This window comes from Scyliorhinus torazame, chromosome 2 (genome assembly GCF_047496885.1).
Source record: "Scyliorhinus torazame isolate Kashiwa2021f chromosome 2, sScyTor2.1, whole genome shotgun sequence".
Lineage (NCBI taxonomy): Eukaryota > Metazoa > Chordata > Chondrichthyes > Carcharhiniformes > Scyliorhinidae > Scyliorhinus > Scyliorhinus torazame.
The window spans coordinates 393,040,893-393,055,459 of record NC_092708.1 but is presented as its reverse complement, the minus strand read 5'-3'; the positions used below and the strand labels follow the sequence as shown (position 1 = coordinate 393,055,459).

General features: G+C 52.5%; 1 protein-coding gene across 1 annotated transcript; it reads right to left on the bottom strand.

Annotated features, from left to right (window-relative positions):
• Positions 1-572: 572 nt before the first annotated feature.
• On the bottom strand, positions 573-13,651 carry LOC140385635 (psychosine receptor-like). The gene is made up of 3 exons (XM_072467986.1): positions 13,621-13,651; positions 13,244-13,368; positions 573-1,706 (listed from the first exon to the last, which is right to left on the bottom strand). The coding sequence occupies exons 1-3, from the start codon at positions 13,649-13,651 to the stop codon at positions 753-755; spliced, it is 1,110 nt and encodes a 369-aa protein (XP_072324087.1). The 3' UTR covers positions 573-752.
• Positions 13,652-14,567: the final 916 nt, after the last annotated feature.

The window sequence follows — 14,567 nt, the reverse complement described above, 5'->3', positions numbered from 1 at the left end:
GTTTACTCCCATACGTCCCAAAAGACGTGCTGGTTAGGTGATTTGGACATTCTGAATTCTCCCTCTGTGTACCCGAACGGGCGCCGGAGTGTGGCGACTAGCGGCTTTTCCCAGTAACTTCATTGCAGTGTTAATGTAAACCTATTTGTGACACTAATAGATATTTTACTGCATCAGGGATGTAAATAAACAGGTAGTAGCTTCAGTTGTTTTAATGGGTTATGAAATGATTTGAACAGGATGGGTGAGGATACGTCATTCGCCCTCCCAGAGGTTTGAAAACTTTGCAACTTGATGAATTATACCGTGCTTATGGAGGAGAGCAGGCACAAGCAGTGCGAAACAAACAGCTTTCTGGGCAGGCAACTGAGATGGTAAACGGGCAGACCTATTGGTTCCTAGGACTGAGCAAGACAAATGTTACCTTTGTTACAATTGGGATTCTGGGCCTTAACCTGGTTATTCAAGGGTTGAATCCAACAATTCCTTTCATGTTTGCAGAATTATCAACCAATGGACAGAACATTTGACCTGTTAATATACTGATTTTTATTCTTCAATCTTAACTCACGTTGGAATCTATCGATGCTTTCTCCTCCGAACCCTCCTTTTTCCCAACTTTGAACTTTCTTAAAAACTGTTAAATCTCTAACTTCTTCCAGTTCAGTCTTCCTGAAATGTTAACCGTTTCACTTCCCCCAAAGACCACCTGGCCGGCCAAGTATTTTCAGCATTGTCTGTTTTATTAAAAATTAAAGTATTATTGTGGCTGACATATTGCGTATCTGATTATTGCTGACTTCATTGGCCCTGGTCTCGCTCCGTCGCAAGGTGAACAACAGGATATCCCTGCGTGATAGCTCACTCACAAAACAGTACAGGATGGGGTCCAGAATGCAATTTAAGGAGACCAGAGCGACCGATAATCGGTAAGGGATGAAGATGGAATTTGCAACGTCACAGTTTTTCTCCATGATGCTCCGGACCAAGAGCATGGCATGGAAAGGGGTGAAGCAGACGGTGAAGCCCACCGTGATGCCCAGCATCAGCTGCGCCGCCCTTCTCTTCTCGTGCTGAAGAGTGGCCACATTGTCCCTCAGCGCGTTGTAAATTCTGCAGTGGAAGGCGACGATCAGAACGAGCGGGATCAGGAAGCCAAAGGTTATCCTGAAATAGTTCAGCTTGGCCTTCCAAGGCTCGATCGGGTAGATGTCATAACACAAGATGTGACGGTCGGTGTCTTTGTCAACCTCTGACTCGATCAACAACTCAAGATTGAAAGCTGACTGGCTGGCCCAGACGAAGCAGCTAATTAGGATCGCAGCTCGCATAGTGCGGACTCGAGTCATCTGCAGGGGGTGAACCACCCCGAGATATCGGTCGAAAGAGATACAACACAAGAAGACGGAGCTGGCATACAAATTGGTCTGGGTCAAAAATGAGCAGATCTGGCACATTGTGTTGCCAGCTCGCCAGTCGTCTTTGTGCACAGTGAAATCGATCCAGAATGGCAACGTTAGTATGTACAGCAGGTCAGCCAGGGTTAGATTGAAGAGGTACACTCCAAGCTCATTCTTGCGTTTCACTTGCTTGTAGGCTGCATAAAGGGCGACACAGTTTACAGGCAGGCCCAGGCAGAATATCAAGATATAGGCACTTGGAAAAATCCACAGGTTGATGGAATGTTGAACGAAGCATGAATCATTCTATTGAGAGGATCAAGAAATAAGTGAGTGACAAATGGAGGAGAAATGTATGCAAAGACTTACCCACTGTAACTCTCACCTAAAGAGTGCTGCTTCACGTGTAAGCGCAGACACTGAATGCTACCAGAACTATATACCATGGGATCATGGCTACCGCAATAATCATTTCTTGAGATAAGGAGATGGATTCTCCGCTCCCCCAGCCATTCGTGGCGGTGTACCATTTCCTGACAGCGGGATTCTCTGTTCCCGCCGCTTGTCAATGGAAACCAGCGGGGGGGGGGGGGGGGGGGGGGGGGCAGGGGGTGGGTACACTGCCAGCGGGAACAGAGAATCCCGGTGGCGGAGAATTCCGGCCAAGGAGTCAGCCATTAAGGACTAAGGCAAGGGGAAATTTCTTCACTTGCAGATCTGAATCTCTGGAACTCACTACCTCAGATAATGCTGGATGTTTGCCGTTGAGTATATTCATGAGGGATTAAGACCACACACTATATTTTTACACAATATATAGAGGTATCCTCATTGCCATTTCAAAATTTAAAACTTGGCTGAATAATCTTTAAAATGCCTGAACCCGTGGGCGGGATTCTCCGACAACCCGCCGGGTCGGAGAATCGCCGGACGGCGGCGTGAATCACGCCCCCCCCCCTCGGAGATTCGGCGGGGGCGGAAATCGCGCCGCGCCGGTCAGCGCCACCCCCCCCCCCGGCGATTCTCCGGCCCGCGATGGGCCGAAGTCCCGCTGCTGTAATGCTGGTCCCGCCAACGTGAATCAAACCACCTCCCTGGGGCGATCTGGCCCCGGGGGGGGCCCCCATGGTGGCCTGGCTCGCGATCGGGGCCCACCGATCCGCGGGCGGGCCTGTGCCGTGGGGGCACTCTATCCCCTCCGCGTTGGCCATAGCCTCCGTGATGGCCGACGCGGAGGTGACCCCCCTCCGCCGCGCATGCGCGGGGATGACGTCAGCAGCCGCTGACGCTCCCGTGCATGCGCGGACTTCCGCCGGCCGGCGGAGTCCCTTCGGCCCCGGCTGGCGTTGCGCCAAAGGCCTTCCACGGCAGCCGGCGGGACGGCAACCACTCCGACGCGGGCCGAGCCCCTAAAGGTGAGGGCTTGGCCCCTAAAGGTGTGGAGAAATCCGCACCTTTGGGGCGGCCCGGTGCCGGAGTGGTTCACGCCACTCCATCCCGCCAGGACCCCCCGCCCCGCCGGGTAGGAGAGAATCGCGCCCATCTTTCCATGACTCCAGAACAAAAGTGCTGGAAAATCTCACATCTCATTATCTGTGAGGAGCCTCTAATGATCACCTGGGGATTGTAAGGTCCAGCTTCAATGGGAGTTATACAAAGGCCATCTATATTTAAAAACCCAGAGTGGCCAGAAGGAGGCAATAGTCTGCTCAGCCAATTTGAAAGAGCTGAGACATTTAGCAATTTTCGAAACTCTATGGTACCCAAACAATGAATACATATCCTTTGTTAGAGACCAAATGGAGGACTGGGGGGATCATCTGATATAGGCCTCTGGCTTGAGTACAAATAATACTGCTGTACTGAGCTGAAGAGTTCAGTCTCCTCTTTACCATCTGACTATTAGACTCACAGACACGAGGTTCTTCCCAGGTGGACTACCTGGCCCCATCCACACTGCATCTGGTGGAAATTCAGAACTATCGCCTACAAGATTGACTCTTTTCTGTGTGCCCACCTCATTGTGTGAAGTCAGCACCACTAGAAAAGTGAATTATACAGCATTGCTTTTCAATCCACTGACCTCTGTGAAGGAATACCTACCTGGACTCTGGATCACCTAAAACAATATTTATTTTCTCTGTAATATCTGTGCTGCAAAACGGTTGTCCCTCTATCCATTTGCTATTGTATAAATGCAAGGGGTGACATTGCAACTCTCCTTTCCATATTTTAGAGTGTGCAAATAAACTAACCCTTTGAGTTCATCCTATCTTGAGTTTGCTCTTAGGTTATTCATAGAAAATTGAATTACATAAAAATGGAGGGGTTGGGAAATACATTGCTGCTTATAAAGAGGGAAACAAAATACCTTTCTGTTCCTCGACGAGTAGTGAGAGGAGAAATTAATGCGGTTTAATTTAACCCCACACCTCCTATCCGTAACAATATTCAAGACTGAGAACGATAGATTTTTGAACGCTGAGGGAATCAAGAGGTACAGGTTTCGGGCAAAGTGGGGTTGGAGATGTTCAGCCACAAAACCTTTTGAATGGTTATTTTGTTGCATTACCTTTCAATGTTGAGTAGCTATCAAGGTATTAGAGTTGCATTAAGTTTGTTGAGGGTGTTAGTATTGTAAGATGCAGCATTTGGTCGCCTTGGCTTTGTTTCAGAATTGGTGGGCATGATTGCTGCTCCTCCCTAAACCTGCTCACCTCCCACTCCTCCTTCAGGACCCCCTTTAACAGCAACCTCCTTGACAATCTGTCCTAATGTCACCTTTTGTAGCTCAGTGCTGTCGGCCAATGCATAATTTCATAGATAGAATTTGCAGTGCAGAGGGAGGCCATTCGGCCCATCGAGTCTGCACCGGCTCTTGGAAAGAGCAACCTACCCAAGGTCCACACCTCCACCCTATCCCCATAACCCAGTAACCCCACCCAACACTAAGGGCAATTTTGGACACTAAGGGCAATTTGGCATGGCCAATCCACCTAACCCGCATCTTTGGACTGTGGGAGGAAACCGGAGCACCCGGAGGAAACCCACGCAGACACGGGGTCCTGTGCAGACTCCGCACAGACAGTGACCCAGTCGGGAATCGAACCTGGTACTCTGGCGCTGTGAAGCAACAGTGCTAACCACAATGCTACCGTGCTGCCCAATAGTCTTGTATTAATTGTGTTTAATCGTGTAACTGCTTTTCTTTCTTTCACATCAATAAGTGTAAGATGGTTTTGGTGGGGTCCTGTGGGCAGAGTTTGTTTTCTGGGGGTAAGAAGATGGAGTTACGAAGAAGACCTTTGAACCAAAGTCATCGTTTTTAATTTTTTTTTTAACTTTTAAAAATTAAGACAGTTTCAACTAAACAGACAGACACACACACACACACACAGACACACATGCAGACAGACACACAAACACACATGCAGACAGACAGGTCAGGGCAGTTTCTGGAGGTAATGGTCTGCCACAGCCACTTTCTGAAGTCACGCTGGGAGACCCGCTGAAGGACTGACCACATCAGATGAACCTCAGTTCATGGGATTCCTAAGCAACCAGTGCCATTGTATGTACAGTTGTTTAGGGAATTAACAAAGGTGCTTCACAGCGTCCCAAGTTGTGTGCGATTGATATCAAGAGTAGAGACGTTTACACAAAAAAGGGAGGTCTTACAGTGCCAATTATGATTCTGATTTACACTTTTGTGAAGCATCTTTCCATAGTTTCTCACGGTGAAGGTGCTATATATTGTAATTTGCTTTTATTGAGTGCCACCTATGTTAGGAGGGACATTAATATTCAAAGGATTGCAACCGACTCCAAACCGACTCCTGGATAGAGCCAGGCGCTAACTTCGATAAAAAACACAGTGCCAGCCCCCTTCATGCAAATGGTCCCTGTGACTCTGGGAACCTCCTGAAGAGAGCAGGAGAGCATGCCAGGGGCAACACCAGGCTTACCGAAAATTAGGTGTTAACCTGGCAAAGCGACAACACAGGATTTCTTGCATGCCAAACAGCATAAACAGCAAGTGATGGACAGAGCTAAGCGATCCCACAACCAAAGGATCAGCTCTAAGCCCTGGAGTACTGCCACACCCAGTCCTGAATGGTGGTGCACAGTTAAACAACTCACTGGAGGAGGAAGCTCCACAAATATTCCCATCGTCAATGATGTGGGCAGCACGGTAGCACACGTGGCTAGCATTGTGGCTTCGCAGTGCCAGGGTCCCAGGTTCGATTCCCCGCTGGGTCACTGTCTGTGCGGAGTCGGCACGTTCTCCCCGTGTCTGCGTGGGTTTCCTCCGGGTGCTCCGGTTTCCTCCCACAGTGCAGGTTAGGTGGATTGGACATGATAAATTGCCCTTAGTATCCTTAGTGCCCCAAAAAAAGGTTAGATGGGGTTATGGGGATAGGGTGGAAGTGTGGGCTTAAGTGGGTCGGTGCCGACTCGATGGGCCGAATGGCCTCCTTCTGCACTGTATGTTCTACGTATCTATGTATGGGGGAGCCTAAGATACTGGTGCAAAAGATGAGGGTGCAGCATTCGCAACAACCTTCAGCCATCAGTGCCAAGTGGATGATCGATCTCCTCTGGAGGTCCCCACCATTCCAGATGCCAGTCTCCCAGCCAATTCAATCCATCCCACTGTGGTAGTATGTATTGGGGGTCATGTGGGACTGGAAGCCCTAATGTCATTGGCTGACAGATCCCGGGTCCTGGTTGGCCGTTGACCTCAAGCTCCGCCCTGAAGGCGAAGTATAAGAAGCCGGTGTCTTCCCCCGCAGGCCAGTTTACTATCGGGCTGCTGGGGAACAGACACGCTTAATAAAGCCTCATCGACTTCACTCTATTCGTCTCATGGAGTCTTTGTGCGCTACAATTTATTAAGCGTGCCTAAAAAGGACTATGGAGCTCAGGATCATTCCAGAATGCCTGAGGATCAGCCCCCACGCAGTGAATGCGGCAGCAGCCTTCAAACACTGGCAGACTTGCTTCGAGGCCTACATCAGATCGACCACAGGCCGAGTCTCAGACGAACAAAAACTGCAGGTCCTGCACTCGAGGGTGAGCATGGAGATTTTCACCCTCATTGAAGACACCGACGATTTCCAGACGGCGTTCACAGCACTGAGAAATCTCTACGTTCGCCCAGTTAACCAAATCTACGCTCGCTACCAGCTCGCGACAAGACGGCAAGCTCCCGGAGAATCGATGGACGAGTTCTACGCCGCGCTGCTGATTTTGGGACGAGCCTGCAGCTGCCCGTCGGTGAATGCAAATGAACATACGGACATGTTAATGCGCGACGCTTTTGTGGCAGGTATGCAATCCTCCCAAATCCGCCAAAAACTTCAAGAAAAAGAGTCGCTAGGACTCTCAGAGGCCCGGGCCCTAGCAGCCTCCCTAGACGTGGCCGCGCGTAATACCCGCGCCTACGGCCCCGACCGCGCGACAGGCCATTGGGCCCCGTACGTACCCGTCGCGGCAAACCCCCTACCGCCCCCCCCCCCCCCGGACACCCCACAGGCTTGCGCAGTCCAAACGCCGAGTCGCACCGGGGGCGCCCGCTGTTATTTCTGCGGCCAGGCGAAGCACCCCCGACAGCGCTGTCCGGCCCGCGCAGCCATCTGCAAAAGCTGCGGGAAAAAGGGCCATTATGCGGTGGTGTGCCGATCCCGCGAGGTCGCCGCCGTCCCGGGGCCACAGGGAGCCCTACAAGCAGTCTATGCCTCCCAACCCCCCCAGCACGCCTTGTACGACCCGCAGGCGCAGCCGCTCTGGGTCCCGACCACCGCGGTCCCGGGAGAACTGGGAGCCCTGCACGCCGCCTACGCTCCCCAACCCCGCTCCCCGCAGCCCATGTACGACCCGCCGCCGGCGCTCCCGCTTTGGGTCCCGGCCAACACTCTCCACGGAGAGGAAGGGGTTTTTCGCGTCCCGAACGCCACCCTCACCCCCGTCCCGCGCCCCACGCCTGACCCGCCGGCGCCACCTACTTGGACCCCGACCACCGCTGTCCCCGGTGAGGGAGCTCCTCGCGCTCCTTGCACTCGCGGCCCCACGCCTGACCCGCCGGCGGCGCCGACTTGGGCCCCGACCACCGCTGTCCCCGGCGAGGGAGCTCCGCGCGGTCCTAGCGCCCGCGGCCCTGGCGCTCGCAGTGAGGGAACTCCGCGCGGTCCTAGCGCTCCCCAGACCCCCCAGCACACCATGTGCGACCCGCAGACGCCGCCATTTTGGGTCCCGACGACCACGAGGGGAGGAGGGGCGCCGTTGTGCGACCCGCAGACGCCGCCATTTTGGGTCCCGACCACCACAAGGGGAGGAGGGGCGCCGCCATCTTGGACCGCCCCCGACCTGTACGACGCATGGGGGCGGCCATTTTGTCCACCCCGACGCCATCTTGTGACCCCCCAGCCACGTGCGATGTATGGGGGTGGCCATTTTGTCCATCCCCGACGCCATCTTGGACGGCAACAACGGACCTCACCCCACTACTACAACCACGGCTCGCTTCGGTGACGCTCGATCAGACTCGGCCCCGGACTCTCCAGACGACGACGACAGCGGTCCTAATTAACGGCCACAAGACGCCATGCCTAGTCGACTCCGGGAGCACGGAAAGTTTTATACACCCCGACACGGTAAGACGCTGTTCCTTAACTACCTACCCCAGCGCACAAAAGATTTGCCTAGCTGCAGAATCCCACTCCGTACAGATCCAGGGATTCTGCATAGTTACCCTAACGGTACAGGGGAGGGAATTCAAAAACTACAAACTTAACGTCCTTCCCCAACTCTGTGCCCCCACCTTGCTGGGATTAGATTTCCAATGTAATCTACAGAGCCTTACGTTTAAATTCGGCGGCCCAATACCCCCACTCACTATCTGCGGCCTCGCTACCCTCAAGGTGCAACCCCCGTCCTTGTTTGCGAACCTCACCCCGGATTGCAAACCCGTCGCCACTAGGAGCAGACGGTACAGCGCCCAGGACCGGACCTTCATTCGGTCCAAAGTCCAGCGGCTACTAAAGGAGGGCATAATCCAGGCCAGCAATAGTCCCTGGAGAGCGCAGGTGGTAGTAGTGAAGACAGGGGAGAAACAAAGGATGGTCATTGACTATAGCCAGACCATCAACAGGTACACACAACTAGACGCGTACCCTCTCCCCCGCATATCCGACATGGTCAATCGGATTGCCCAGTATAAAGTCTTCTCCACCGTGGACCTCAAGTCCGCCTACCATCAGCTCCCCATCCGCCCAAGTGACCGCAAGTACACAGCCTTCGAGGCAGACGGGCGATTATACCATTTCCTACGGGTCCCTTTTGGCGTCACAAACGGGGTCTCGGTCTTCCAACGGGAGATGGACCGAATGGTTGATCAACATGGGTTACGGGCCACGTTCCCGTACCTCGACAATGTAACCATCTGCGGCCACGATCAGCAGGACCACGACGCCAACCTCCAAAAATTCCTCCAGACCGCCAAAGCCTTGAACCTCACGTACAACGAGGACAAGTGCGTTTTTAGCACCGATCGGCTAGCCATTCTGGGCTACATAGTGCGCAATGGGATAATAGGCCCCGACCCCGAACGTATGCGCGCACTCATGGAATTTCCCCTCCCGCACTGCCCAAAAGCCCTAAAACGCTGCCTGGGGTTCTTTTCGTACTACGCCCAGTGGGTCCCCCAGTACGCAGACAAGGCCCGCCCCCTCATACAGACCACGACCTTCCCTCTGTCGACAGAGGCTTGCCAGGCCTTCAGCCGCATCAAAGCGGACATCGCAAAGGCCACGATGCGCGCCATCGACGAGTCCCTCCCCTTCCAGGTCGAGAGCGACGCCTCCGACGTAGCTCTAGCGGCTACCCTTAACCAAGCGGGCAGACCCGTGGCCTTCTTCTCCCGAACCCTCCACGCCTCAGAAATCCGCCACTCCTCAGTGGAAAAGGAAGCCCAAGCCATAGTGGAAGCTGTGCGACATTGGAGGCATTACCTGGCCGGCAGGAGATTCACTCTCCTCACTGACCAACGGTCGGTAGCCTTCATGTTCGATAATGCACAGCGGGGCAAAATTAAAAATGACAAGATCTTAAGGTGGAGGATCGAGCTCTCCACCTTCAACTATGAGATCTTGTACCGGCCCGGAAAACTGAACGAGCCGTCCGATGCCCTATCCCGCGGCACATGTGCCAACGCACAAATTGACCGCCTCCAAACCCTCCACGAGGACCTCTGCCACCCGGGGGTCACTCGGTTTTACCACTTCATCAAGTCCCGCAATCTCCCATACTCTTTAGAAGAGGTCCGTACAGTCACAAGGGACTGCCACATCTGCGCGGAATGCAAGCCGCATTTTTTCAGGCCAGATGGAGCGCACCTGATTAAGGCTTCCCGCCCCTTTGAACGCCTCAGTCTCGATTTCAAAGGGCCCCTCCCCTCCACCGACCGCAACGCATATTTCCTTAATGTAGTGGACGAATACTCCCGCTTCCCTTTTGCCATTCCCTGCTCCGACAGGACCGCGGCCACAGTCATTAAAGCCCTGAACAGCATCTTCACGCTGTTCGGTTACCCCGCATACGTCCACAGCGACAGGGGGTCCTCTTTCATGAGTGACGAGCTGCGCCAGTTCCTGCTCAGCAAGGGCATAGCCTCAAGCAGGACGACCAGCTACAACCCCCGGGGGAACGGGCAAGTAGAAAGGGAGAACGGCACGGTCTGGAAGGCCGTCCTACTGGCCCTACGGTCCAGGGATCTCCCAGTTTCACGGTGGCAGGAGGTCCTCCCGGACGCTCTCCATTCCATCCGGTCGTTATTATGTACAAGCACTAATCAAACGCCTCACGAGCGTCTCCTTGTCTTCCCTAGGAGGTCCTCCTCTGGAACGTCGCTGCCGACCTGGCTGGCGGCCCCAGGACCCATCCTGCTCCGAAAGCACGTGCGGGCACATAAGGCGGACCCGTTGGTCGAAAGGGTTCACCTCCTCCACGCAAACCCCCAGTACGCCTACGTGGAGTACCCCGACGGCCGACAGGACACGGTCTCCCTGCGGGATCTGGCGCCCGCCGGCACCACGCACACCCCCCCGACACCATCAACCCAACCGCCCCCTTCCCAGGAGGATCAGTCCCCCTCCCCTTTGCACCGACAGCTGAAACCGTGCGGCTCCCGGAGGCGACAACACTGGTACAAGCACCACCACCACCGCCGGGGCCGAGGCGATCGACACGGACGACCAGACCGCCCGACCGACTCGTGGCGTCGATGTAAAACAAAGATGGACTGTTCAATGAACATTTTGTTTTTCCTATACCCTCTGTAAATAGTTGTAACAGGACGAAACTGCCCAATACTGTACTACCATGTAACTGTTCTATCCTCCCAGGACCAGCCCTGTAAACCCTTACCACCATACGAAGCATCACCCCGCCGGGTTCATTTTTGACAAGGGGTGAATGTGGTAGTATGTATTGGGGGTCATGTGGGACTGGAAGCCCTAATGTCATTGGCTGACAGATCCCGGGTCCTGGTTGGCCGTTGACCTCAAGCTCCGCCCTGAAGGCGAAGTATAAGAAGCCGGTGTCTTCCCCCGCAGGCCAGTTTACTATCGGGCTGCTGGGGAACAGACACGCTTAATAAAGCCTCAACGACTTCACTCTATTCGTCTCACGGAGTCTTTGTGCGGTACACCCACTTAATATCAAGTAATAGCTGAAGGCACTGGATACTGCAATGGCTATGGGCCTATGGGCCCTGACAATATTCCGGCAATAGTACTGAAGACCAGCCAAGCTGTTCCAGTACATCTACAACACTGGCATCTACCCGGCAATGTGGGAAGTTTCCCAGGTATGTCCTGTACGCAAGAAACAGAACAAGTTCAACCCAGCTAATTACCGCCCCATAGGTTTACACTGGATCAGCCGTAAACGGACGAAAGGGGTCATCAACAGTGCTATCAAGCAGCACTTGCTGAGCAATGGGCTTGCTCAGTTTGGGTTCTGCCAGGGTCACTCAGCCCCTGGCCTCATTACAGCCTTGCTCCAAAAGTGGGCAGAAGGGCTGAGCTCAAGAGGTGATGTGAGAGTGACTGTCCTGGAAAACAAGGCAGCATTTGGCTGAATGTGGTATCAGAGAAGCCTAACACAACTGGAGCCAATGGGAATCAGGGGGAAAACTCTCCGCTGGTTGGAGTCATACCTGGCACAAAGGAAGATGGTTGTGGTTGTTTGAGGTCAATGATCACAGTTCAAGGACATCACTGCAGGAGTTTCTCAGAGTAGCGTCAGCATTCTGTTCAGCACAATTGCTTCACAGCTCCAGGGTCCCAGGTTCGATTCCGGCTTGGGTCACTGTCTGTGCGGAGTCTGCACATTCTCCCCGTGTGTGCGTGGGTTTCCTCCGGGTGCTCCGGTTTCCTCCCACAGTCCAAAGATGTGCAGGTTAGGTGGATTGGCCATGATAAATTGCCCTTAGTGTCCAAAATTGCCCTTAATGTTGGGTGGGGTTACTGGGTTATGGGGATAGGGTGGAGGTGTTGACCTTGGGTAGGGTGCTGTTTTCAAGAGCCGGTGCAGACTCGATGGGCCGAATGGCCTCCTTCTGCACTGTAAATTCTATGATAATCAATGATAACCTATGAACCACCTTCAGCTGCATCAGTGAGACCTTCCTTCCATCATTTTAACTTTTTCAATTCAGGGGCAATATTAGCATGGCCAACCCACCTACCCTGCACAGGTTGTGGGCGTGAGATCCACCAGACACGGGGAGAATGTACAAATTCCACATGGAATGTTCTGCACCATTCACGACTCCTCAGATACTGAAGCAGCCAATGTCCAAATGCAGCAAGACCCGGACAATATCCAGGCTCAGGCTGACAGCTGACAGTTGGCAAGTTACAGTATTGCCACACAAGTTCCAGTCAATTACCATCTCCAACAAGAGAGAATTTAACCATCGCTCCTTGACATTAAATGGCATTACCATCACTGAACCTTTCATTGTCAACATTCTGGGGGCTACCCTTGACCAGAAACTGGACTCGCCATATTAATACTATGGCTACTAGGGCAGGTCGGAGACTAGGAATCCTGCAGCAGGTAACTCACCTCCTGACTCCCCAAATCCTGTCCACCATCTCCAAGGCACACATCAGGAGTGTGGTGGAATACTCTCCACTTGCCTGGATGAGTTGAGCTCCAAGAACACTCAAGAAGCTCAACACCATCCAGGACAAAGCAGCCCCGCTTGTTTGGCTCCCTATCCACAAGCATTTGCTCCCTCCACCACTGACACACAGTGACGGCCGTGTGTACCATCTACAAGATGCACTGCAGGAAATCACCAAGGCTTCCACGGCAGCACCTTCTAAACCCACGTCACCATCTAGAAGGAAAGAGGTACAGTTACCTGGGCACCCCGCCACCTGTAAGTTCCCGCCCAAGTCACTCACCATCTTGACTTGGAATATATCGCCGTTCCTTCATTGTCACTGAAATCAAATCTTGGAATTCCCTCCCTAACAGCACTGTGGGTGTACTTACAACATTTGGATTGCAGCAGTTCAAGAAGGCAACTCACCACCATCATAATATAATAATAATAATCTTTATTGTCCCAAGTAGGCTTACATTCTCAAGGGTAATTAGAGAGGAGCAATAAATGCTGGTCAATGGACATGACAACTTCAAGAGAAATGCAGTAGCAACATCAACCATTCTACATGACCTTCATCGATCTGACCAAGGCTTTAGACTCACGGGAAGTGCTACGGAAGACCCTGTCAAAGGCAGGCTGGCCAGAGAAATTTATCAACATCTACCGACTCCTCCACAACACGATGTCGGTAGATGTCACCGACGGAAATATGAGAGGAACCTTTTGGGCCAGGACTGGAGTCAAGCTTCACCCAGTCAAGAACAAGTTTCCCAGTGGAGTGGACATCGTCTAAAGGTTGAACAGAAAACCTTTCAACCTTAACCAGTTGAAAGTCAAGAAGAAAGCGACACTGACATCGCTCGTGAAATCTCAGTAGGCAGATGACATCGCCATCTCGGCTCTCTCAAAAGAGAATCCCTAAGGCCTTTGCAAAGTATACCAGCCTTAAGCTCAAGAGGACCCACCCCAGTGCAAGATCCAATCTCTCCCTCCATAGAGATTAACGGAGAAGTCCGCCTGCACATGGAACGTTTCCCATACCTGGGAGCCACCTTTGATCTAAGGCTGACATCGACGTGGAGATCCAGCATCCTATCCAATCCACGGCGAGTCTTCAATTACCTTCAATGAAGGGCAGCACAGTAGCACACGTGGCTAGCACTGCAGCTTCACAGCGCCAGGGTCCCAGGTTCGATTTCCCGCTGGGTCTCTACCTGTGCGGAGTCTGCACGTTCTCCCCGTGCCTGCGTGGGCTTCCTCCAGGTGCTCCGGTTTCCTCCCACAGTCCAAAGACGTGCAGGTTAGGTGTGTGAAAGTGTACAAACTCAGCAATAGCATGATGGGAAAAATAGCCAACTTATGTAACCATGTATAAGAAAGCTGTGTCAGCTAGTGCCAAGACCAGACCCTGACAAACTAGACAAAGCTAAGAATCCACATAATCGTATCATACAAGGCCAGAAGAGGGAAAATAGTGCCTGACCTTAGTAAAACCTGATAACAAAGCCACGATCTAGGAATGTCCTAATAACACAACCTCCTCATGACCTAGGTCCATCTGCGTCAAGGCATCATGAGGGCAGAGGTGAAAGCAAAATAGGACCACGTCTCTAAAGACAAAATACTGCAAATAAGTATACAGGGTCTTTCCATGACAACATGTTTGGTCAGAAGTTATGACTGTATTGACATTTTTGAACAAGGTCTGTTTTTGTAAAATGATACAGCTTTTGTATAAATTTTGAACGTTTTCTCCATGTCTTTGCGAGCTTGAGGAAGAATTAGCAGTTTGCCTTAACTGCTCTCTCACTTCAACCTATTGCCACACTGCATGCAGACTTTGGTCAATAAAGACAAAGTTAGTTTTATCGAAACAGAGTTGTAAAGTTGTTTTCTTCACAGTCTTGAAGTAGGAAAGATTTTAAAGACGACATTGGCGCTGCGAGCCCTCACCAATACCCTGAGTGGCTTCCGTGGGGGACCGAACA